Consider the following 23,469-nt stretch of genomic DNA (forward strand, 5'->3'; position numbering starts at 1 on the left):
GTACTCTGCATACCTACTTCATTCACACTCTGGAGCCCAGAGGAGTGGTAGTCAATGGTGTCATCCTCAGCTCTGCACACAGCTAAGTTAAGCGTAAAGCCCATCAATGGAATATGATTGGTGTCCGTTAATGATGGTAAATGCTGACACAAGCTAGCAGCATCTCTCTTCAGAGCTCTGGTGACACAAGTCTGCTCAGAAAGTTGGCATTATCTTCTGATCTAACTCATTTGGCTCCAAAAGCTAGCTCACATGTTTCAGGGGATTGAGGAGAAGGACCAGAGGAGGAGAGACCAGATGGCAGGGTCCTTTAATAATTTATCGGAATGTCACGTAGGCATACAGAAAGCTTGGACATAGCACTGTGCCCCACACATGCAAGAAAAACCATGACACAGCCAGCGGGACATACTCTGGTGACTCTGCTCATGACCTTAGTGGATTGCTCTAGCCAGTGGCTCCCAAACCCAGCTCACCTGCCAAATAATCCCAGGAAGATTTTTTTTTTAATTACAGATATCCAGACCCCAATCACAAGTGGACTGAATCAAAAAATCCAGGGGTTAGTCCCAGAAACTATATTATTAAAAACAAATAAACAACCTGAGTTACCACATTGACCTGCCCCTAGTCACTCAACTCTTAATTATCACCTTTAGAAGCAGAGATGAGTGACCCAGAGGCTGAGGGGACCGTTTCTGCAGGAATGATATTTTCCTCTGGGCAGAGTTGACGTAGAGTTGCTCTGAGCTCCTCCTTTGAAGGCTGGATCAGGTCATTTTTTCTGTTTCCTCTCATTAACCCATCCAGATGGGGCCTTAAGGGACCCCTTAGAAACAAAATCTTTTTTCCTACAAGAGAGAAGGAAATCATTATAGTTTTGTTGATACACGGCGAAAGGCCGTGTAGGCATATAGTTCTCCCAGGCTTCTGAACATATCCTGTAGTGTTTGAAAAGGACTCCAAAGTGGTAAACAGTTTTATAATCTAGGCGTAGGTAAAGCAGCTAAAGGCAGAAATCAAAGAGATCAATAAATTTGACTACATAAAAGGTTTAAATTTGGAGGTAGGAGGGCCGAGGTGGGGTGAAAATGGAGGCAACTGTACTTGAACAACAATAAAAAATTTTAACTTTTATACGTCAGATACAATGTACACAAACTGAATTGGTCAAAGAAAACTGGGGGAAATTTTGTAATATACATGCAGGCAAAGGCTCACTATCTGTAATAAATAGATAGTTTTTTTATAAACCAATAGAAAATGGGCAAAGGAACGGTCAGTTTAGAAAAGAAGAAATGAAATGGCCAACTAGCAAATGAAAAAACTGCTGCACCTCAGCATGAATTTTTTTAAATACAAGTTAATACAACATTAAAATCCTATTATCACCTCTCAGGTTGAGAAAGGTTAATATCCAGTGTTGTTAAGAATATAAGGAAATGGGCTTTCTTATACATAGCCAGTCAGAGCAAGTCGGCACAAATTTTCTAGAGAGTTAATCACAATATTATCAAAATATGTGTATCAGCCAGGATCGGTGAAATTCTGCTCTAATAACAAAGGCCTCCACATCCATGGCTTTCAGTAAGAAAATTCATTCACACTGCTTGTCTGTCGTGGCTCAGCCGTAGCTCTGCTCCACCTCGTCTCCATCCCGGACACGGGTCAACAGGGCTCCGCACCCATGGTCAAGAGCATTGCTGGTTGCCCGGCAGAGAGAAAAGGGACAAAACGGGGGTTGGTTCCCAAACCTCCTGGCCAGAGGTTTTAACATGTCCACCAACATTTCATTGGTTTCAGCAGAGCAGGGACATAAAATGTTCCACAGGGAGGGGCACCACTGGGAGTGGGCCAGATCTGGTGAGGAATCGTACAGTGTTCATTCCCCTGACCTAGCGTTTTCGACTACGGAGACTCCATCCATCAGAAATAATCACGATGTGCAAAAAGTTTCTGTATAACGAAGTGCCTCATCACGTAATTTATAATGGCAAACAATTGAAAACAACCTAAGTCCCCAAAAGTAAGGTATTAGTTAAATAAATTATGTTACATTTCTATGATTGAAGAATTTAGCGTTCTTCCATAAGTAGAATATATCATATAACAACATGGGAACATGTTTAATATGTTAATGAACGGAAAAAACTGTGTAAACAGTGTGATCCCATTTATGTAAAAACTGTGAAATATGTCACATACTCAGTAAATATTTGTCGAATTAATAAACTAAAAAACTGGAAGGATGTTTATGAAAATGTTATTTTATCTTAACATACTTGGGTTATGGGAATTTTCTTTTTCTTGTTGTGTTTTTCTATATTATTTATTTTCTTAACTTGGCAGTCAGCTTGTTTTACTTCCATACTCAGGAAAAAATACTCTGTTTTCTCAGACCATGACAATACACTTAAACAAGAACAACAGGAGTGTGGCAAGAAGTGAGTATCGTCTTTGTAGGAAACCACAAAAACAAGGCCTTCCTGTCTTCGAAGGTGGCCAAGAACCATAAAATAAGTGCCCTTTCCTGGAGTAGTCCTGATTCCTCCCGTCTGTAAATTATTTAGAAGCATCTAACTGATCACTTTGTTTCCATCTTTTCCTTCTCTCTCTCTAAATCAGCCACAATTACGTCCGGGGGTCCATTACACTTTTTATCATCAACCTGCACAGATCAAGAAAGAAAATCAAACTGGCTGGGACTCTCAGGGACAAGCTTGTGCACCAGTACCTGCTGCAGCCCTACGGACAGGAGGGCCTGAAGTCCAAGTAAGTGCTGACCTGGAAATGGCTTAGGTGCAAGGCCAGCAGAAGCTGGGTGGGGAGGGAGCTAAAGGGGTCCTTTTGCTGAAGTCGCCAATGGTGCAGCTAATTAACTCAGGGGCTCAGTGGGATGGAATCGGGGGACTACTGACTCCTCTTGGGACCCTAGTCAGTCATCTCCCTGTCTTGGATCCCTCAACTATAATGTAAAACAGTGGACAAAATATTTCTCAACAAGGTCACTCTTGGTATCTGGGCAAGACAATTCTTCATTATGCAGGATGATCCCATTTCAAGCTGTTTAGCATCCTTGGCCCCTGCCCACCAAATGCCAATAGCACCCTTTAGTCATGTGACAACCTAAAACACTGGTAGTGGAGAAGCACGTCCCTTCCAGCTATAACATTCTGTAACGCTATAACTCCGTTTGTCTTGATTTATAAAGCACGTGGGGCTTCAAGGAAGGAGCACGGAACAAAGGATCAGAAGTTTAGGCATCAAAGTCAGTTCTGCCCTTACCCTGGTCACTTTGGGCACATCACCTGTCTGGATCTCAATTTTCTTCTCTGAACAACAGGAGAGAAACTATATTCTGGGGGCTTTGTGGTCCCTTCAAACTCTATAAATATATGATTTTGCTATACTCCCTACCTCCCTCAGTTTTTCCTAGAGACTGTTGACAACACTTCTATCAACAGAAAGCAGCTCTAGGCCAGGGTGGCAAGGGCCTGGTCAAGGGCCACCTCAGTTCCCCAAGAGAGGCGTCCCAGGAAGGATATGGGAGGTTGTGCAGACTGGGAGCGTTCCCACTCCATTTTTAGTGTTTACCAAGTTTAACAAAGCTGTAAACTTGGAGCAGGTGGCTTGCACTCCCACAGCTGCCCACAACTATTTGTGCTTTAATTATTCGCTGTTGCACTGCAACCTTGGTGGCTTGCATTTGGCCTCCAACTGTCTGTGCGATGGGAACAAAACACAATCTGGGAAGTCACTTACGGAGTTTTTTTAGCCCACCCTAGATCTGTACTTTCAGTCTTGGTTCACATTCTGGCTCTGTTTTCTGGCTACATGTACATTGCTTCTGCTTTTCTTTCCTTTCAATCCTACCTATATCAGCAGAACTCTCTGGAGTATTTTGTCCCCTCCCTGTCAACTTCCCAGCAGTTCAAGACTGGTGTGCTGAATTCCTGGTCTTCATCCTAGGCAGGAGGCTTGGTTCTGGTTTACTAAAGAATCATAAAACCTGGGCAAATCCTATAATCCTAATCCCTAGGACTCAATTTCCTTATCTGCAAAATGCAAGGATTACTATATTTTTGCTAAGATCCCTTCCAGCTCTAAAATTCTCATACTTCGTCTGATTTTCTAAAGACCATGAATTTAAGTCTCCCACTGCCATCTTTTTTACATTGCTAGTTCTTTATTTTTTTAATCACATTTTATTGATTATGCTATTACAGTTGTCCCAATTTTTCCTCCTTTGCCCCCTCCACCAAGTACTTCCCCACTCCCTCAGGCAATCCCCACACCCATGTCCATGGGTCATGGGTATAAGTTCTTTGGTTACTCCATTCCTATACTGCACTTTACATCCCCATGGCTATTCTGTAACTACCTATTTGTAGTTCTTAATCCCCTCACCTCTTCACCCATTCCCCCACACTCCCCTCCCATCTAGCAACCTTCAAAGGACTCTCTGTATCCATGATTCTGTCTCTCTTCTTGTTTGCTTACTTTGTTTTTTTTTAATTCAATTGTTGATAGATTTGTAGTTGCTGCCATTTTATTGTTCATAGTTTTGATCTCCTTTTTCTTAAATAAGTCCCTTTAACATTTCATATAATAATAGTTTGGTGATGATGAACTCTAGTTCTTTTTCTTGTCTAGGAAGCTGTTTATCTGCCCTTCAATTCTAAATGATAGCGTTGCTGGGTAGAGCAATCTTGGAGGTAGGTCCCTGCTTTTCATGACTTTGAATATTTCTTGCCAATCCCTTCTAGCCTGCAAAGTTTCTTTTGAAAAATCACCTGACAGTCTTATGGGAACTCCCCTGTAGGTAACTAACTATGTTTCTCTTCCTGCTTTTAAGATTCTCTCTTTATCTTTAAACTTTGGCATTTCAATTATTATGTATCTTGGTGTGGTCCTCTTTGGGTCCAACTTGTTTAGGACTCTCTATGCTTCCTGGACTTACATGTTTATTTCCTTCACCAAATTAGGGAAGTTTTCTTTCATAATTTTTCCAAAAAGTTTTCAAATTCTTGCTCTTTCTCTTCTTCTGGCACACCTGTGAGGTGAATTTTGGACCTCTTAAAGTTGTCCCAGAGGCTGCTTACATTATCTCATTTTTTTAGATTCTTTTTTCCTCTTCTTGTTCTGATTGGTTGTTTTTTGCTTCTTTATGTTCCAAATCATTGATTTGATTCTCAGTTTCATCCACTCTACTGTTGTTTCCCTTTAAATTGTTGTTTATTTCAATTAGTGTATCCTTTGTTTATGACTAGATTTTTTTTTGTGCTGTTGAGGTCCTCACTAAGTTCCTTGAGCTTCCTTATAACCAGTGTTTTGAACTCTGTATCTGGTAGATTGCTTATCTCCATTTCATTTAGTTCTTTTTCTGGAGTTTTGATCTGTTCTTTCATTTAGGTCATATTTCTTTGTCTGCTCACTTTGGCAGCCTCCCTGTGTTTGTTTCTGTGTATTAGATAGAGCTGCTATGACTCCCAGTCTTGGTAGCATGGCCTAATGTAGTAGGTGTCCTGTAGGGTCTGGTGGCACAGCCTCCCCTATCACCCAAGCTGGGTACTTGAGGTGTGCTCTTTGGGTTGAATACACCCTCCTCTTTCAGTTGAGCTTTGGTTGCTGTTGTCAGGTCAATGGGAGGGATTTACCACTCAGCTGCAAGGATTGTCTGTGACCAGTGACCACCAACCTCCACCCCTGTGGAGGTTTCGCTGTGCAGGGGCAGGGTGTTGGTGCTTCAACATGGTCTGCAACTATCCCTGGGGTGAGCAGGCCCTGGGTTTTTCCAGGTGGTAGAAGCCAAGGTCAACCCTTACCTGTGTTTTCCTTGGGGCCACCCTACCTGAGCTATAAAGCAGTCTGAGATGGCCGCTACTTGTGCTGGGCTTAAAGATTCCCAGGAGAAGCCAAACTGTGAATCTAGGCCAGCTGCCACTAGTGCCATGCCTGGAGCCAAGTAGCAAGAGATATGGGGGCTGGAGGCTCACCAAGGCCAGCTGTCGCTTGTTTGATAGGATTTAGGAAGTTGTGAAGTGTGAGCCAAGACCAGCCAACCATTCATATGGAAAAGCCACTGGTAACAACTGTAAGTTGGGTGGGATGGAGCTTCAAGAGATCTCCAGTGTGGGGCAAACAGTGTTAGCCAGGTTGATGGAGTCTCAGAGATGGCACCTGCCTATCAGCTCTGTGGCTCTGTGAGGGGAGGGTTCAGAAGAAGGACAATGGCCTTTGCCTGCCTTTCTGTTTGGGAGAAAGCTGTGTGCCACTGGTCCCTTTCGAGCTGCTACCCTGGTGCTGGAGCTCAGAGGGAGTGAGTCTGGATATGTCTATGTGTAGGTTCTTTAAGAGGAACTGCTTGGGACTCCACTTTCTTCCACCAACTCAATCTCTGCTTGTTTTTGCAGCCAGAAGATATGGGGACTTATCTTCCTGGCACTAGAACCCTGGGCTGAGGGACCTAGTATGGGGCTAGGACTCTTCTTCACTCCCAAGATATCCCTCCCAAATGTTTATCCACCATAGCGTGGGAGTAGCCCATTCTGCATCTCTGCCCCTCCTACAAGTCTGGATGTATGTGGTTTCTTTAATTCCATAGTTGTCAGACTTCCATTCAACTCAATTTCTGATGGTTCTGAGTGATGGTTGTTCTATAATTTTGTTGTAATTTTGATGTGGTTGTGTGAAGAGGCGAGCCATGTTTGTATATGCCACCATGTTGCCTGAAGTCTTCTCCCACTGCCGTTTAATAATGGCCTAAAAGTCATGTCTGGCAGAGGGGCTGACTCTTCAGCAGTGACTGTGGCAGCTGTGGGTCTTCTGGAACCAAAGAGATTAGGAGCTGAGCCTGCCCAGTGTCAGGAAGACCATGTATACCACATGGAAGGAACTGGCCAAATACTTAGTTATTCCACAGGGGTCCCGGAGAGGGATTTGATAATACCCACTAAGATCAAATAACAATGTCACACAATTGGAAGCAGAGAGAGCTGGAATCAGAGGAGCTATGAATCCAGTTGCTACCATTTGCCTGTGTAACCAAACCTCAGCTCCCTGGCCTGTCAGATGGGGTTATTGTGAGAATCAAATTAGAACACTCAAGTGAAATGAAGCCTCCTACACATGAAAATTTTACACACCCATACACATGTAAGTATGAAGACAGATACCACTTACAATTTTACATACATTATGCTTACGAGGGTTTTGGATTAGAAGTCAACAGGGATTGCAGCTGGAACCCTGCATCTACTCCACTGTGGAATTTTGAGCCCTTCGCTCACTTCTCTAAACTTGTTCCTCTCCTGTAAACTACTACAACTTTAACACCTCTCCCATTGTAGACCTTGGTGGCTCTGACCTTAAACTGTGCCCTTTTGGACCGTAAGCTGCCAGGTAGGGACGCCATGTACACATTCAGTGCCACATCCAGTGCTCTGCTCAGTAACTACTAACAGCAGAGCCCTCAGTGGTGCTGGGCTGGGGGTCTCACAGGAAGGGCGTGGTTTCGGCACAGCAGGCTCTGCAGGAAAGGATGAAAGGAAATGCTAGGAAGTGATTTCAGCCTGCGGTGTCTCCTTCTCTCTTTTATAAGCCTCTGGGGCCAGATTCTGTGTTCTGTGCCTGCTAATTCCTAGCTGCAGCCTGAAGCCATATTAGCTCAGAATGGGACGGAAAGCTCCTGGAGCAGGAGAACCTGTACTTGGTCCTGTCTGGAGGAACCTGGAAGAGGGTGTAGAGCAAGTCAGTGCGCCACTTGGGCCACCAGTGGGGCATTCTGGCCTGAGGTTTCAGGAGGAGGGAGACATTGGCGAACTTTTTTGATTAGTAGAGAACATGTGGTAATTTGCCTTCTCTTAAAATTGCCATCAGGGCTGGAAATATTTGAAATCTCTGAAAGGGTTTCCCCATGTGAACTCAGGGTGCAGGTATGTCAGATGTTACTGCCCAGGAAGCACCTTTGAGGCCAATGGTCAGGCAGAGTCCAAGCATCCAGGTCCACAGTGAAGGTCCCTGTTTCTCATCTCAGTGAGCGGACCAGACGTAAGACCCACCACTCAAATCTCATAAAAGACAGTTCTCATTCTAGGAACCAGACAAAAGATGGGTGCTCTATACCCTCCAGGTTAGGAAAAGTGAAGCTTTTACAAAACTTTGGTGTGTACAAGGGAAGAGTATCCTGTTTCTGGAATACGTATTCTTCAAGGATGGCTGAGGGAAATGGGCAGATTTAATTCAGAGAAGAAAAATAAGGTAAGTCACAAGGACGTTCTTCAGATAATCAAAGGACTGCTAAGTGAAAGAAAACAGATTCGGCTTAGGATCCTCTAAAGTGACAGAAAACCAGGGAGTGCAACTTAAAAGAGAAAGACTTCACCACCAAATGAGCTCATTTTCCCAAGGCTTGCCTGGTCCGACCAAGGTCAGGGCAGGCTTTCTCAGGAGGTAGCCTATCTATCAGAGACTGAGCAGCCACGGCCAACTCAGAGGTGCTCTGAGACTCCTCACTCAGGGGAAGGGTGAGGTACAAGAGTACTGCTTCCCACTGAACTCAGAAGTTCTGTTCTGCTCTTCCTCTGCCTTTCCCCCACCCCCACTTCACTTGTGGAGCCCGTTGTCTCTATGCGCACCAGCTGAGTAGCTTCTTCAAGCCCCTGAAAGGCCACACGAAGAGATTGCGCTACAGGAGGGAGTGGTGGTCATATAAGGCTAGTTTCTCTCCAAAAAAACCCCCAGCTTCAGGGCCCTTTCTGTCCTATTCTTGATTTCTCACCTTCCTGTGAGGAAGACTGACCATTCACACCCAAGACAATAATTGTTCCCCTTCTGGGTAAGTCAGAGAGCACCTTTGAGGGCAGCTCTACCATCTACAAAGGAGAGAATCTGCCCGCTGCTTCACACAATAACAAATCAATAAACACTGTCCTCTAGGACAGGTAGGGAATTAATTCCTCCCCAGACATAAATGTCTCCAATGTCTTTCAACAAAGAAGCAACGGGAAGTCAGGCCAAACAAGTCCACTTACATCAGAAAGCAGGAGGACTCACTTGGGGGGAAAAGTCAAACCAAGAGCAGACGTTTGTTTAGATCCCAGTGTTCTTCCCTATGTGTCTGGTTCCTTTCCATTTGGAGGGGAAACTACCCAAAAATTAGAAAAGAAGAAAACAGCTTTTATCACGTTGGCTATTTTATTCCGCCACACTGACCTGAGGGGATCGGCAGATGCTAGGGATCCTGGAGCGGAATGACATTTCGAGGTGTCCTGGTTCATTCCCCTGCCTGCAGACAGCCTGTGGCTGGAACATCTGGACCAGAAGATGTTCTATGTTTAAAGACCTCTGGGGAGGTAGTGCCCACAGTTTCCATTTTGACTGGATTGCATAAGAATTCTTAATTATGTAAGAACTCGGGGGCCTGCTGTGCCTGTGGCTGGGACTTCATAGGTAATAAAGAGCTTTAATAAACATTATCTCATTTAACCTTCTGAACAGCACTCTGAAGCAAGTAGAACACTTCATCTCTCTCCCCTTTTAGAGTTGAAGAAACTGAGTGTCAAAGCAGTACGTGACTTACACCAGAGTCCCATAACTATTAGGTGACAGAGCGGGGAAATACCCAGCAATCAGCCGTCCGGACCCCGAATCCAGTGTACTGTCTTCAACACTGTACTACCCCAAGAGCCCGGTAATATAAAGTTAGAATGACATAGTGACAAATATACAGCATGGATGACTGAACTCTGTCAGGATACCATCTGGATTAATTTCATCTTAGGCTCTTTACATAATGAATATATATTTTTAAAGATTTTATTTATTTATTTTTAGACAGAGATGAAGGGTGGGAGAAAGAGAGGGAGAGAAATATCACTGTGTGGTTGCCTGTCGCACACCCCCTACTGGGGGACCTGGCCCACAACCCAGGCATGTGCCCTGACAGGGAATAGAACCGACGACCCTTTGGTCCGAAGGCCGGCGTTCAATCCACTGAGCCACACCAGCCAGGGCAAAATATATTTTTAAAATAGTACTTTACTCAGCAATGTTCTCTTCTTTAGGCTAAACTCATCCCAGTTTCATTAAATATTCTTCACAAGTCCTAATTTCAAATCCTTCTTAAAAGTTCTTCTCTGAGCTGCTTCTAAGATTCGGCTTCCCAGTCACAGAATTTTAGTAAGAGAAAATTTTTTTTCTTAGCAAAATTGAGTGATTTCCTTCTATTTCTTCTGTGCTCTTCTCAGACAAAGAGGTTATTAAATACCAGGAGTGATTGTAAATTGGTTTAATCTGAGGTCTCTAAAAATCAGGCTCAGCGTGTTCTATTTTGGCCCCACACGCAGACACTGCCAGCTGCCCCCGCCTCATGGAGCCTCCCTCAGAGACCCATCTCTGAGGGAAGGTGCTGGCTGGGAGGGTTTCCCAGGGAAACTGGAGAGTACATATCTTCAGCCATTCTTCCACTTTTATTGAGGGCATACTTTGTACTGGACACAACTTTTTCCTCTTTGGCAATCTAACTCGCAGTGGCAATTAATCTGGCTAAAATGTTAAGTGAATTGCGGTCCCATATCTATATCCTCGTATGTAAGAACTCAGGAATCCCAAGTAGACAACTTAGGGGAAAAGTCTGAGTATGAAGTTGAATGTGAATACTTCAGATCAGAACATCTCTCGATCAACTTAATGACAGGCCATGTCAGCACCTGGCCTTCAAAAGCTATTTAATGTGGGATGCTTGGGAGCGGGGTGGTGCTCAGGTCTCTGCCCTGAAAGAGTTCGTCTCTGTTATTGGAAACAAACATCTGGCAGGAAGCAGCCTGTGGATGGTGCCATGAGACGGTGCAGAGTTCTTCTGCCTTGGGTGTAACGGGCTCCGTATTAAGTGTTTGTACTTCATATCTGCATGAGGCTCTCCTTCAGCTGCCATGGTTTTAGATGGAAAAAAAAAAATCTCAAGGATGCTATGAACCAAGAGTCTTATTGCCTATTCTGGAAAGAAATGAGTATCTCCCCCTCCCCTTATTCTACATACGGCTTTCTCTCCCCCGCCCCCATCTCTCTGGGAGAAATTTGGGCTTTGATTTTACCCCCACTAAATTCTATATCAAAGAAAAACATTGGCATCTAGCTGCCTTTTGAGAGGTGTCATTTAATGTTAGCCAAACAGACTGGTTCTGAAAATACTGAAGTAACACCCAGGTGCTGAGACTAAAAATACCTTCAAGTCCATGTTGAAACAAGCCCCATTCCGAGAGTGCATTTCCACGTTCAGAGCTTGGCTCGTGTGGAAAGTCCTGAGGGCTGAGCCGACCCGCCTGACCCACCACAGCCTCTCTCTCTTGATAACGGGAAGCACCACTTTTATTTTGGAACATACACAGATATGGCAGAAGGAGCTTTGGGAAAAACCTCAACCCTAAAAATTCTATAACAAGACTTCTTACTCACTCAACAACAAAATGGGAAGACCTGTTTTCTGGGACCAAAGGGCCATTACTCCATTGACCTCAGCAGACTCGAGACACCTAAGTGCCTCACTTCTGTACTGCTGGTTTTAGTTGGTGCCTGGAGTTTTTGAACTCTGGTTGACCAGATGTACTCCTTGCAGGATCCATTATCTTCGTTTGTCTGGGATAATTTAAATTAGTTTCTTTTGTAAACAAACCACTCTATGAAAGTTCTACGCTTATTAAAAGATGACTTCATACAGGAAAAAAAAATGGAAGTACTCTTAGAAACAAATGGGTGTTTCTTCTGTGACATCCCTGACAGAAAGCCTGTCAGCCTCTGCCTGATGAGGAGGCTCGTCTCCTGAGCTGGCGCACTCTGGGACCAGACGGTTCTGGTTATAGGAAAGACCCTCTTTCTATGTGGCCAAGGGACATTTGCTTCCCATTTCTTCCCGTGCTCTAAAAACTAAAGCAGAGTAAATATATACCTTCTTTACAACAACCTTTCAATACGTCTCCCCTTCGGAATCCAGTCTCCAAGCTAAACACTCTCAGCTCTTTCGACCACTCTTCAAGGAGCCTGGTATAGAGATTGCTCACTTTCCTCTGTGCCGTGGAGTCCACTGAGTTTCAGAACCTTATCTCATACGATTAATTCTCTCACAGTTCAATTTTCTTACCTCAGACAAGCTGTTTTAGCGGTGTAAGCAGTAAGAAATGTGAACATTTTGTTACTACAACCTACCTCATCAACACAGAATGGGAATATTTTTAAATCTTTGCCAAATTCATAATGAAAAATAGTATTCTTATTTGATGTGTATTCTTTGAGTATTAGTGAGGTTGAATTTTTTATTTTTATTAGTACCGTAGAGTTGTCATGAGTTTTCTATGTCCTTTGCTTATTTTTCTACTGGGGTGTTATCTGTTTTATTAATGATTTGTAAGTTTTTTCTAATATAAGGCAGTTTCTCCTCTGCTATCTATCATATGTGTTAAAATATTTTCTCCAGTATTTTATTTGCTATTTTCCAACTATTTCATTCTTAGGGTATTATCTGGATATACAGAAGTGTTCCCTTTTTATATAGCTAAATCTATTTATCTCTTGTTTCCACTTACATGCTTTACATATTTATATTTCTGAAAGAAGATAAATATGCATCTTTAGTTTCTTCCTAGTTTCTTTTTTGTTTTGTTTTCATATCAATGATTTTAATACATTTGGAATTTGTTTTGAAGTCCTCTAAGGGGTAGAGAACATCACCAGTTGTGCCCTTCAAGCTGAGAGAGTGTAAAGAAATCTGTCAACTCATGGAGGGCTTCAGGTGCTGGTTAAAAATGTTATTTTTAAAAAGTAAGGGTTCGAGTGCAGCCCCCTTCCCTGGAAGACAAGGCCCTACTGGCACAGATGCAACCATATCATCTGCAGCCCTTTGGAAAGGCCACCCGGAGCCCCTGAGGAGGCAAGCTCAGCTGCAAAGCTGGGAGCAGTCAGTGGCAGGAACGGTGTGGGCAGAGGGAAGACTCAGAGCTGCCGCGGGCGAACAGGAGGGCAGTGCTCCCTCTAACCAGCAACACCCCGGTTCATGTTCCAGCTCAGAAAGTCTGAAACAGACACTGAAAAGGTAGAAGTTAAATATATATGAGATTATCGGCTTATAAGAGTACTTATACATAAGGCTCTGAGTCAGTCTATAGGAAAAAGAAAGAGAAGTAAATACATAGAGAAATGGGCCCTACAATCTTCAGTCAGTGTAAGCTTCCTCACTGAACCTTAGAGGGGGTGAACTTGTGCTCCTTTGAGGGTGCTTGTGGCTAGGAAGTGAGCTATAGCAAGTGGACACAGCACTACCTAAGTAAATAACTACATATGTATCTAGAAGATGTAGTAAGGGTGCTGGATGATGTACTGAACCCCCTCGGTTCCTCTTGCCCAAAGAGCTTCAGCCCTCCTTGTAGGGAGCGCTCTGGACAGCTTGAGAGAAGTCTGCGTGACTGGATAGAACTCGCACTTCAAGAGAACGACAGTTTTCCCCTTCGGTGCTGAAGAAACGCCTGAGTTCATTATCTGTGCGAATGCTTCGTCTGATTCCGCTCCTACTCCACCCCGTAAAGCATTACGCACGCGTGCCCTGGTACCTGCTGAGGAGCAAGCCCATCTCACTAGAGTACGTGGTAGGGGAGAAACATTGAGAAAGCAATTCTACTGAAGTAGCAGAAATGCTCATTTCAGACTATTCAACGAAAAGCATGCCTTTTAAAAGTTCACATCTTCCTTTTACGTTAAAAAATGTGACCTACTGACATGGTACTCTAAAAGAGTTTAAAAAAAATGCGTGTTTTCTTCCAAATAAATTCAGAATGGCATGGTTAACAAGCTGCCTGATTCCCCTCCACCCCTAGCTGCAAACACACTCCCTCTCTTTCTCACCCCTGGTGCTCAATTGTGCTGCACTTTGAATCACTGGGGAGTTTTAAAAACCCCAATGCCACACCTCACCCCAGACCAATTAAACCAAAGGCTCTGGGCACAGACCCAGGCACCAGTATTTTTTTAAAGCTCCCCAGGTGATTCAAATATGTGGCCAAGGTGGAGAACTATTGTCCCTCTAGAAAACGCTGGAACAAGATCCCTGCTGATTTGCATCTTTGATTTCACCCAGATTCTGTTCTTCATTCAGTCACTAAGCCATTTTGCCAAAGGTGTGAACATGCCATGAGCCCCTCCTCCCCACCACCTGTGAGTTCTTTTCCACGGAGTGTACGACTCCGCAAAGGTTTTCTTGTCTGTTTTAACTCCCCGATTAGTAATGGACAGATCACTGCGCAAGTTAGAGGATTACAAAATGCTTTTTTATATTTTACATCTCAACTTTACATCTTAAACCAAGATGTTTAGGAATCCAGAGTTTTCACTTTTATTTTCTGAGAGTTTTTCATTTGTTTTCGGCTACAAAATACATTTTCTTCCAGCTTACTCCCAGCAGCTGGAGTCTCTCTGCACGCATAGCTGTCCGTCAAGGCTGTGGTCTCCCTCCCCCACCTCCCCTCACTTGGGGACCCTTGTTGCAGAGATTTCCATTCTGTTCCAGATGACTCAGATGAAACACTGGTAAATGCACACTTTAGAGTAAAACTAACATGTTTCCAAGCAGCTGATTCTGAATTGAGAATCAAGTGAATTGAATGAATTGAAGGGAGAAGACAGGGGCCACGCTGCAAAGAAGTGGCCCCTGCCTTCTGCTTTCTCCACTGCCTCTAGAGGCTGTGGTTGGGTGACGGACAGACGTAAGGACCAGGGAACTGCAAGGACCTAACCCACCTCATCCCTGTAGCAGGGCCAGGGGGTGGTTCTCTCCAGACAAGCTGCTGGAGTGCCAGACTGCGCACCAGCTGCCAAACACCAGCAGTCACTTAGCAGACCACCTCTCTCCTGCTCATCTTCACAAGAATGATTCCGAGTCACCACACGGCACACTTTGACATCTGTGGGCCCTGGAACAGAACCTGTACCACTTGGGGCATCTTATTTTTTCCCGTTGAGGATACACCAATGCACTTGATATTATAGGGAACACTGTCAAAGTCCAATAAAACAGAGATATTTACCCCTTTGATTTAATATATTTGAACAGGTGTCCAGGGAGCCATGACCTTATAGTAATGGGACTAATTTTGGGCACGGCTTATGGACTCTATCTCATACTGTTACATACAAGAAAACCTACCTGTGCACGTGTACACACACACCCCTGCCCTCTTACCTGACTCTCTTCACCTCACCTGAAGACCACCTGGAGAGGGATGCCCCTGGCCCACCCCCAGCCCCCTGACTGCCTCTTCCAGCTTCCCACAATTAGGGCTGGGGAACCTGGTCCCTCCCCGCAGGGGATACGTTAAGACAAGACAGACCACACGAGGGCAAATACAGGAGAGTAGCAGTGTAAGGAAGCGAGAGGTGAACTCTGACCTGGGAACCTGGGAAATATTTGGGGCTGAGGGCCATCAGGCAGGAGGAGCCGGACGGATGAGACATATGTCTCAGAAATGCTTGAGGGAAGGCAAGCTTAGTAAAAGTTTGGGAATACAAAAGTTCAAAGGTCGCTTTGTTTGGGGGTATAGCACGTCCAAAAATAGGTTATTGCCAGAATCCAGCAGGCCTGGAAGTCCTGGCCAAGAAGTTGATCTTCCTGCTGTCTCCTCATGTGCTGTGCTCATTACCGTGTGTCTGGCCATGCGTCTGCGTATTTCTGAGTCCTCTGCCCCGGTGGGTAAGCACTACATGTTTTGTCGTTAACTCTGTACAATACAAGGAACAGTGGGAATAGGAGTGATGCCTCTCACACACTGTCTGTGAATGTTGGTGATCACGGTACTGAATCTTCACCATGGGAAGGGAACGAGCAAACCACATACTCAAGCCTCCGTAGTTTTACAGCTGGTTCGCACCGTGTCCTGTGCCATGGGTGTGATGTGCCTGTGACATGGCCTCTCAGATGGTCACAGAATCAAATATTCTTCCCAACTTCCCCCAGATGATTCCCTCCTCTGTTGGGAGTTAATATCAGCACAAGTTCAGGTTCTTAGCTGGACTCTCATCTTGTCTGCCAAATGTGCTAAGTTATTTTAAGCCATTAGAGGCGGATGGTAGAATTTCATTATGACTTGGACAACTATTACACAGACTTGGATAGAACACAGATCAAATCAGGATCCCCCCAAACCTAAATGCAAATAGGAAAGGCCTGTATTCCTAACAGCTCGCCTATGGAATCCCCCAGCTCTGCTTACATAAGGGAGTCCTGGTGTCTCCTCTGTGACACAGAAGCTTGGTCCACGCTCCTGCTTGTGCCCACAGGCCCTCAGAGAGTGGGACGAAGGGTGAACGCTCTCATCAGCCTCCCAGTGTCTCAGTGGCCGGGTACCTCACAGATGATGGGAGCTTGTGGAGGGATAAGGGGAACAAAAAGCATTTCTCTCCGTTTTCTGTCTCTTTCCATCTCCTCTCTTTAACAACAGAAGAAGGGGTTGGAGTGCCTAACCCGCCACTTGAGAACCCCTAGAGAGGCTGAATGGAACTCAACAAGCGTTAATTTGAACCACTATCATAGGCAAGAAGGCACTGAACCCGGTGGGCCTGAAAGTGAAGAAATGAAAACAATTCTGTTCAGCAGGCGGGATGGCTCCTGCACAAGGATGAAACAAAGCGGAGAAGGGTGCATGCTAAAAGAGGGGTGGGGAGGAGGTGGGGGCAGGGAAGTGCTTCTCTTCCAGCTGGGGCTCTCAGATAAGGCCCCGGTGGAGGAGGCCGCATCCGATGGGGCCTAGGGGGAAGAGTATGCTTTTTGACAGATTGTACCAGATTGCAGACGGAGCACAAAGCACATGGGAGAAAAACTGCGGGGCACACTTGGGAGGACGTAATCCTCCCCACGACCCCTGAGGAGTAGGAGCGCCCCAGAGAGAGGAATAAACATACAGACTTTGCTCCAGCTGGTCATGTGGGACCCAGGACACTAGGCTGCAGTGGCCACTCCTCAGCCGCCCTCTCCGCAGAGTCGCCATCACTCATGGCTATTTCAAAGGAACTCCCTCTCTAAGCGACCCCAGATGCACAGGCCCTCGCAGAGCAGGGGAGGGGAGCAAGGTCTCTCAATCTGGCCGCGCTCCCTGCGACTCTAACCTGCCCCTGACCTGGAAAGGGGCAGGGCAGCTGCACATACCAGCTTTCTAACTCGGCCAGGGGGCCTCGGCGGGACAACTCGGGCCTCCGAGCCCTGTAAAACGCGCACAGGTGCGCAGCTGGCGAGTGGGCGGGGGCGCCTGGGATCGGGGACTGGAGAGCCAGGCGCCGAGTCTCACAAGCACCGCCAGCCCCGCACCTGCGCTGACCCCCCTCTCCGCACACTGGCCCGAAATCCCGCACCCCCGGCAGGAATCTCAGGCTTTGCACGTTTGCTTAATATCAGCCCCATTCCAGGTGGATCCCCTAACTGGACCGCAACGAAGTTTTTGTTGGGACTTGAGTCTGTGGTTTGATTATCCGGGAGACCAAGCTCAGGGCTCACCTCTCGGCCTGCCCGAGACCGTGGAGCGGTCTCTGGGGACAGGCTGGCCCACGCGCTCCTGCTTCCTGGGAGCCAACACCCGGTCTGGCTCTCCGGTGCCGTTGTGTGGAACAAGGGTGACCTCTAGTGGCTGATGGGAAACACGGGAATAGTGTCGGAACTAGGAGGTGTACGGGTTACTGGGGAGAACGGGAACCTGATACCCACCTAACCCCACGCCCTTACACTCCCTACCCACCCCACCCCACCCCCGCCCGTCCTGCACACACTGAGACTCTTATTCATTCTCTTTTCTCTCCCTCCCTCCCAACCCCCACTCCTTTCTTCCCTCCCGCCCACTCCCTTACCATTTAACAATCCGGTAGGTAGCTGAAACTGGAGAGGAAGTGTCTAGGCCTACACTGGTCATGCGCAGGCTCTGGACTAAAACTCCAGCCTCTGGCTTCCAGTCCAGCGCTTTTTCTGCTGCCCGTCTACTTATACCCAGTCCTTTTATCCAGAATCGACTTTGTGAGTTGGTGGACAGGGACGAGCAGTGTGAGTCCAACAGAAACACGGTCTTCCCATCTAGTGGCGAGACTGACAGGCAGTCAGCAATCCCAGTGCGGGCAGTACACACCGAAGTGCTGGGACCCGAGGAGTACTGGCGATGTGGTAGCACTTGGAGGGACCTGGCCTGCAGGACAAGTAGGAGTTAGCCAGGAAAGGAAGCCGGAAGGGTGGGAAGAGCATGGAGGTTTTACGCAGAGGGAACCTGTACAAAACCCGTGCGATTAAAGAGGTTCTGGTTGGAGAAACTGCAGCACAGAATGAAAGGGGGTGGTGGGCGGTAGGGAGCTGGAATGGGCAGGAGCTACAGTGAGCCTCTAAGGGGCTGGAGGAGCATGTAGAAGGCCTTGCTTACGGGGTCTTGTAAGGACATTTTGGACAATGTTCGAAGGTTAGGCAGGTGGGTGTCATGATTAGATTTCTACTTGTGCAGGATCAGTCTGAGTTTGACATTAAGCTCTGCCTTAGGCCAGCTGTTAGACAGTGGGCCACCTGCCCCCAAAATGTTCAAGCCAGAAGGAACGTTAGAGTTCGTCTGGTCTATCTTTCAGGTCGAGAAGCCCAGCCTCAGAGAAAGGGAATCACTTTCTCCAAGTGGTTGAGGCGGAATTGGTTATCTCTAAGTCCTTTCACCTCCTACTCCAGGCCCCAAATATGCCAGCCTGAACCAGACACCAGGTCCCAAGGCTGCTCCCCATGATACACAGACCTCCCCTGTCTCTGCCCCTACAAAAGCCCACCTGGGGCCAGGTCAGAGTCCAGCAAATTATCTTCAAGACTGTCAAAAGTGATGCTCACTGGACCTGCTTTTGACACCTCAAAAGAGTTGAAAGCTTGCTTCAGTGTCCATTGCCAGGAAGAACCATGGTATGACATGAAGACCAGAGAGTATAGACCAGTGGTGGGGGAGGGGCAGGAAGGTGGCCAGGACAAGAGGCTCCCTTAGAGACTTGGGGAGCAGAGAGCTTGACTCCAAATTGAGACGTTGAATCCCATTTCAAATAGCATGGAAAATAAAGAAAACAACGTTAGGAATTGCAAATAACCCAGACTTAGTAAAAACAGATGGTGATAAAACCCAGTTGTTCTAATATTTGGATAATTTAAATGCCCTCAACAGCTAGGGAATTATGAGAAATAGCTCAACGTGGGCTGGGTCACTTAGCCTTTGGTTTGAAAAGTCATGGTCAGTAAGGAGGCCCCAGAATATGATGAGAATGTGATAAGAATGGGCTTCATGGAAAGAAACACGATCCGGTGAGTGCCGCTGGGAACTGAAGAAAAACATGAAATAGTAGAACGAGGCGTCGGGAGGCCTGAATGTGAGACCGAGCGTAGCTACCTATTAGACGCACGACCTTGCCAAGCCCACTTAACTTCTCTGACCTCGTCTCCACAGTAAAGTCACAACAATAATAATAGCACTTGCTCTGCGTTCACTTCTCAGGGCTCCTTAGCCATCACAAGGAAGGCCAGGTAGGACGATGGCGAGGGGCAGCAGTGCAGTCTCAGCCCTGCACTCCCTGGCTGTGTGACTGGGGTGAGTTTTAGCGCCCTCTAGGCTTTGGGTTTCTCATCGGACATAGAGGGATGCGAAGACCTGCCTCAGCTGGTAGTTGTAAGGACAAATGCAACAGTCCAAGTAAGGCATAGCGCGGTGCCTTTTGCACGGACAGTGCTCAGTAATGACTGATTTTTATCATTAGCACGATTATGTTTTCAAACTTGCAAATTGTTCAATGCATAAAAGTGACATATTGTAATATTTAGCATGATATGATGTCACTGGATAACAGGATAAATACTAGAAGAAAAATGTAAGGAAAATAGAATGGAGGTGGTTGGGCCCATAGGCCACCTTTGTAACGGAGAGACCTTCTAGACCAGGACACACCAGACTCGCGGTCTCACCAAACTAACTCCTGTTGCTGGCTTAATAAGAAATGGGCATATAGATCTTTTTCAAGGATGAGAAATGCTAGCAGTGGCCCACGGTTGTGTTTCAGGTTGGGGTGAAGTTATCTAGTGAGTGGCTGACAGTCAGGGCTTGTCTGCCACCTCCAGAGCCGCTGAGAGCCAGAGTGACTGGTGTGTCAACGCAGCAATTTTCACCTGGTGCACCACAAGAATTGTTAAAACATGCGATACCTGACCATTTAGTCAGGGGCACTGACCTTTTTTTCCCTTAGATCACAGGTGGCAAACACAAGGTCCACTGGCCGAATCTGGCCCTCCACCTTGTTTTATCCGGCCTGGCACCTTGTTTCTACCCGGCGGCAACACCGAGCTCTCGCTTAACTGTTAAGGAGTAGTTACATTCACAAAGTTCTAAAGTTACATTCAGCCCTTTGAAGGCAACCGTGATGCTGATGTGGCCCCCGGTGAAAATGAGTTTGACACCCCTGCCTTAGACTGTCAAATAAAAACTGACAACAGCCAACGCAGCACTAGCCATCCAGTATGAATGAATCAAAATGACGCCTATATTTTTTGTCAGATCAGAAAAAAATATATTTTTGGTGTGCCACTGAATTTTAGTAATTAGTTTATGTGCCATGAGATGAAAAAGGTTGAAAATCGCCGAGTAAATGAAATCTGTAAAGACACTCAGCGAGCCTCCAGGGAGCCTCCTTAGAACTGGGGAAACTCAACCCGGGAAGACAAGAAATGCATTCCCTCAAAAATGCATCAAAAATGCATTCCCTTGTTCAGAAAATATTTTGTCCCTTCTCTGTGCCAAGTACCTTGTTAGGCGCCAAAGATTTAAGGACAAAAGAGATGGTCCCTTTTCACCCCAAGTTTGCCATCCAGTGAGGGATAGAGCAAGACTGATTACAATTCAGTGAGGTGCTAACAGGTGAATTTGGGGTACAAGAGAGCCCAGAGGTGGGACTCCCCGGAGATCAGAGAAGGTTCCCCAGAGGGAGCAACACCTGAGCAAGCTCTACAATTACCCAAGGAGTTAATCCAACACAGAGAGTCTCGCGGCAACAACCCAGAAGCTGAACTGCAAGTCATTTCATCTGGTCCTGCTGAGGAAGGGCGCGGGACCTTTGGAAAGTGGGAGTCTTCCTCTGTGATGTCAACATTATAGTAACTGTCCTTCTAAAACCTCGTGTTTGGAAAAAAGTTCAGGATGCCCTCACCCTCTCAGCAAGCCCCGTTGGGAATTTCATTACAGTTTTAAATCAACTTGTGTCTTATTAATTCCAACAGTATCTGCCGGCATTCGCATTTGAAAAATATTTACTATACTTCTAAATGAACTTGTGTATTTTAATCCCAACAGTATCTACTGACATCTTCACTTGAGAAATATTATCTCATCTATGTGCAAGACTTACTAGTTTTTCATTGCAAAACAATCTTTGTTCATGCATCTGTTGGTGAAATTGTTGCAGTAACTGCCAACTCATCGCCCCCACACCCCCAGAGGTCCGTGATCCATGGCAGCTAGCATTGGAGCAAGGGTGCTGGCAGGATCTGGGGCCGGAGAGGGAGCTGACACTAGGCCTCGTTGTCCAGATGCAAATGGAAGGGATGGGGAGTTCCTGGAGAGCTTGGAGCAGTGACAGACAGCCACGGATCACTAGGTCAACAATGTGGCAAGTGTGGGGGTGGGGACTGAACTAAAATAATAGTCGATGGAGAGTAAGGAGCAGAATTGAAAAGCATTAAAAGGCAGAATCGATTAGACCTCAGGACCCTGGATACAGGAACTGGGAGAGAAATGTAAGATGAAGCCCAGCTTTCTGGCTCGGGTAATTGGACAGGTGGTAGTACCAGCACACAGATAAGAAGGCAGAGGAAAGGACAGGTTTTGAGTAGATTTTTTCTTTAGACATGGTAACTTTGGAGTTCCTGTGGGACAGCTAAGTGGAGACATGTAAGTTAGAAGGATCTAGGCTAGAGATGCAGGTTTGGGAAGCATCGATACGTGGATTACAACGTCTGGGTGTGGGTAATAGCACAAGGGGGAGTATGTAGTGTAGAAGAAGAAGAGGTCCAAAAACGAAGACCAGGAACCCCAACCTCTGAGAGCCAGGTAGAAGAGAACAGTCCCCCTGCAAAGGAAATGAAGGATGGAGAGAGAGAGAGAGAGAGCTAGCACGTGGGAGACAAAGGGAGAGAAGGCAGGGAGCTGTGAAGATGTGTTGTGCCACAGAGCAGCCAAGTGTAAGGACCAAATGGTGTGGGTACCCATGATGGCAAAGAGAAGAATAACAAAAACACCATTTCCCACTTATATGGCTCATTATGCTTTCCAAGCACTTGCCTAGTTTTATTTCATTGCATTCACAGTACAGCCTGTACCGCAGTCTTACAGATGCAAAAACTGCAGGAAGGGAGGGGAAGAGGCGTGCTGTAGCCATCTAGCAAGTTAGGGGTCCGCTCTGGAGTTCGAGATCAGTCCAGAATCTTGTTCATACTCCCTGTTTCCCCCTCACTCTGTTAGCTTTTTCACAAGCTTGTGAGGAGATCAGAATGGGGCCTGTTTCAGTAATAATACTACTACTACTAGTAGTAGTATTACTTAGTAGTAATATTCAGTAGTAGTAATAATACTGCTCATTATTAGTATAGAAATTAAAGGCCGCCCTGGCTGGTGTAGCTCAGTGGATTGAGCGCGGGCTACAAACCAAAGGGTTGCCAGTTCGGTTCCCAGTCAGGGCACATGCCTGGGTTGCAGGCCCGGTCCCCAGTGGGGGCCACATGAGACGCAACCACACATTGATATTTCTCTCTCTTTCTCCCCCCTTCCCCTTTCTCTAAAAATAAATAAAATCTTAAAAAAACAAAAAAAGAAAGAAATTAAAAGCCTTGCCTAACACACTTGGTTTTGCATTGCCTAGAAGTCAAAGATGCCAGTACCCTGGGATCCTCTGAATCTAAAAGGGCAAAACCCAAATCCTCTAGGGGAGGGCTTGCATCTAGTTCTGTAGGCAACAGGGACATTGGAGGTTTTCAAGTAGAGAGCGATACACATTTGGGTATGCTTTGGAAAGATTAATCAACGTTGTTGAACTGGCATTGGACAGCGCCTGGGTCTGGTTGCTGGACAGTCACACCACCTGCAACAAAACATTGAAAACACACTGTGAAGACTTGTCTGGGTTTTGGGGGTTTTTTGTTTTGGTTTGGTTTTTGCAACAGAAACACCTCTCTTCAGCCTGCCCCCCATCCCGATGAGTAGCCCGTCTTCACCAGACAGAATCACTCAAATTTGGAGCAGGAGCCCCCTGCGTATTCGATGAGGTCAGCACCTACCTCCAGGTCTTGGTTACCCCACCCCAACCCCTTCTAGAGGCAGGCCTGGCTGTCCACACGGGAGTCTGCTCCTCTCTCATTCATCCCTTAGTCATACCAACGAGAAAAGGGGGGCTGCTCCCGCT

At 46.2% G+C, this 23,469-nt stretch overlaps 1 protein-coding gene across 1 annotated transcript in view; it reads left to right on the plus strand.

Moving 5' to 3' along the window:
* Positions 1-23,469, plus strand: part of HPSE2 (heparanase 2 (inactive)) — a 611,494-nt gene that overhangs the window by 581,552 nt on the left and 6,473 nt on the right. Inside the window, exon 11 of the mRNA XM_053922432.2 lies at positions 2,626-2,772. Within this exon, the coding sequence (XP_053778407.1) occupies positions 2,626-2,772 (147 nt within the window). The remainder of the gene's footprint in view (positions 1-2,625; positions 2,773-23,469) is intronic.

This window comes from Desmodus rotundus, chromosome 4 (assembly GCF_022682495.2).
Source record: "Desmodus rotundus isolate HL8 chromosome 4, HLdesRot8A.1, whole genome shotgun sequence".
Classification (NCBI taxonomy): Eukaryota; Metazoa; Chordata; class Mammalia; order Chiroptera; family Phyllostomidae; genus Desmodus; species Desmodus rotundus.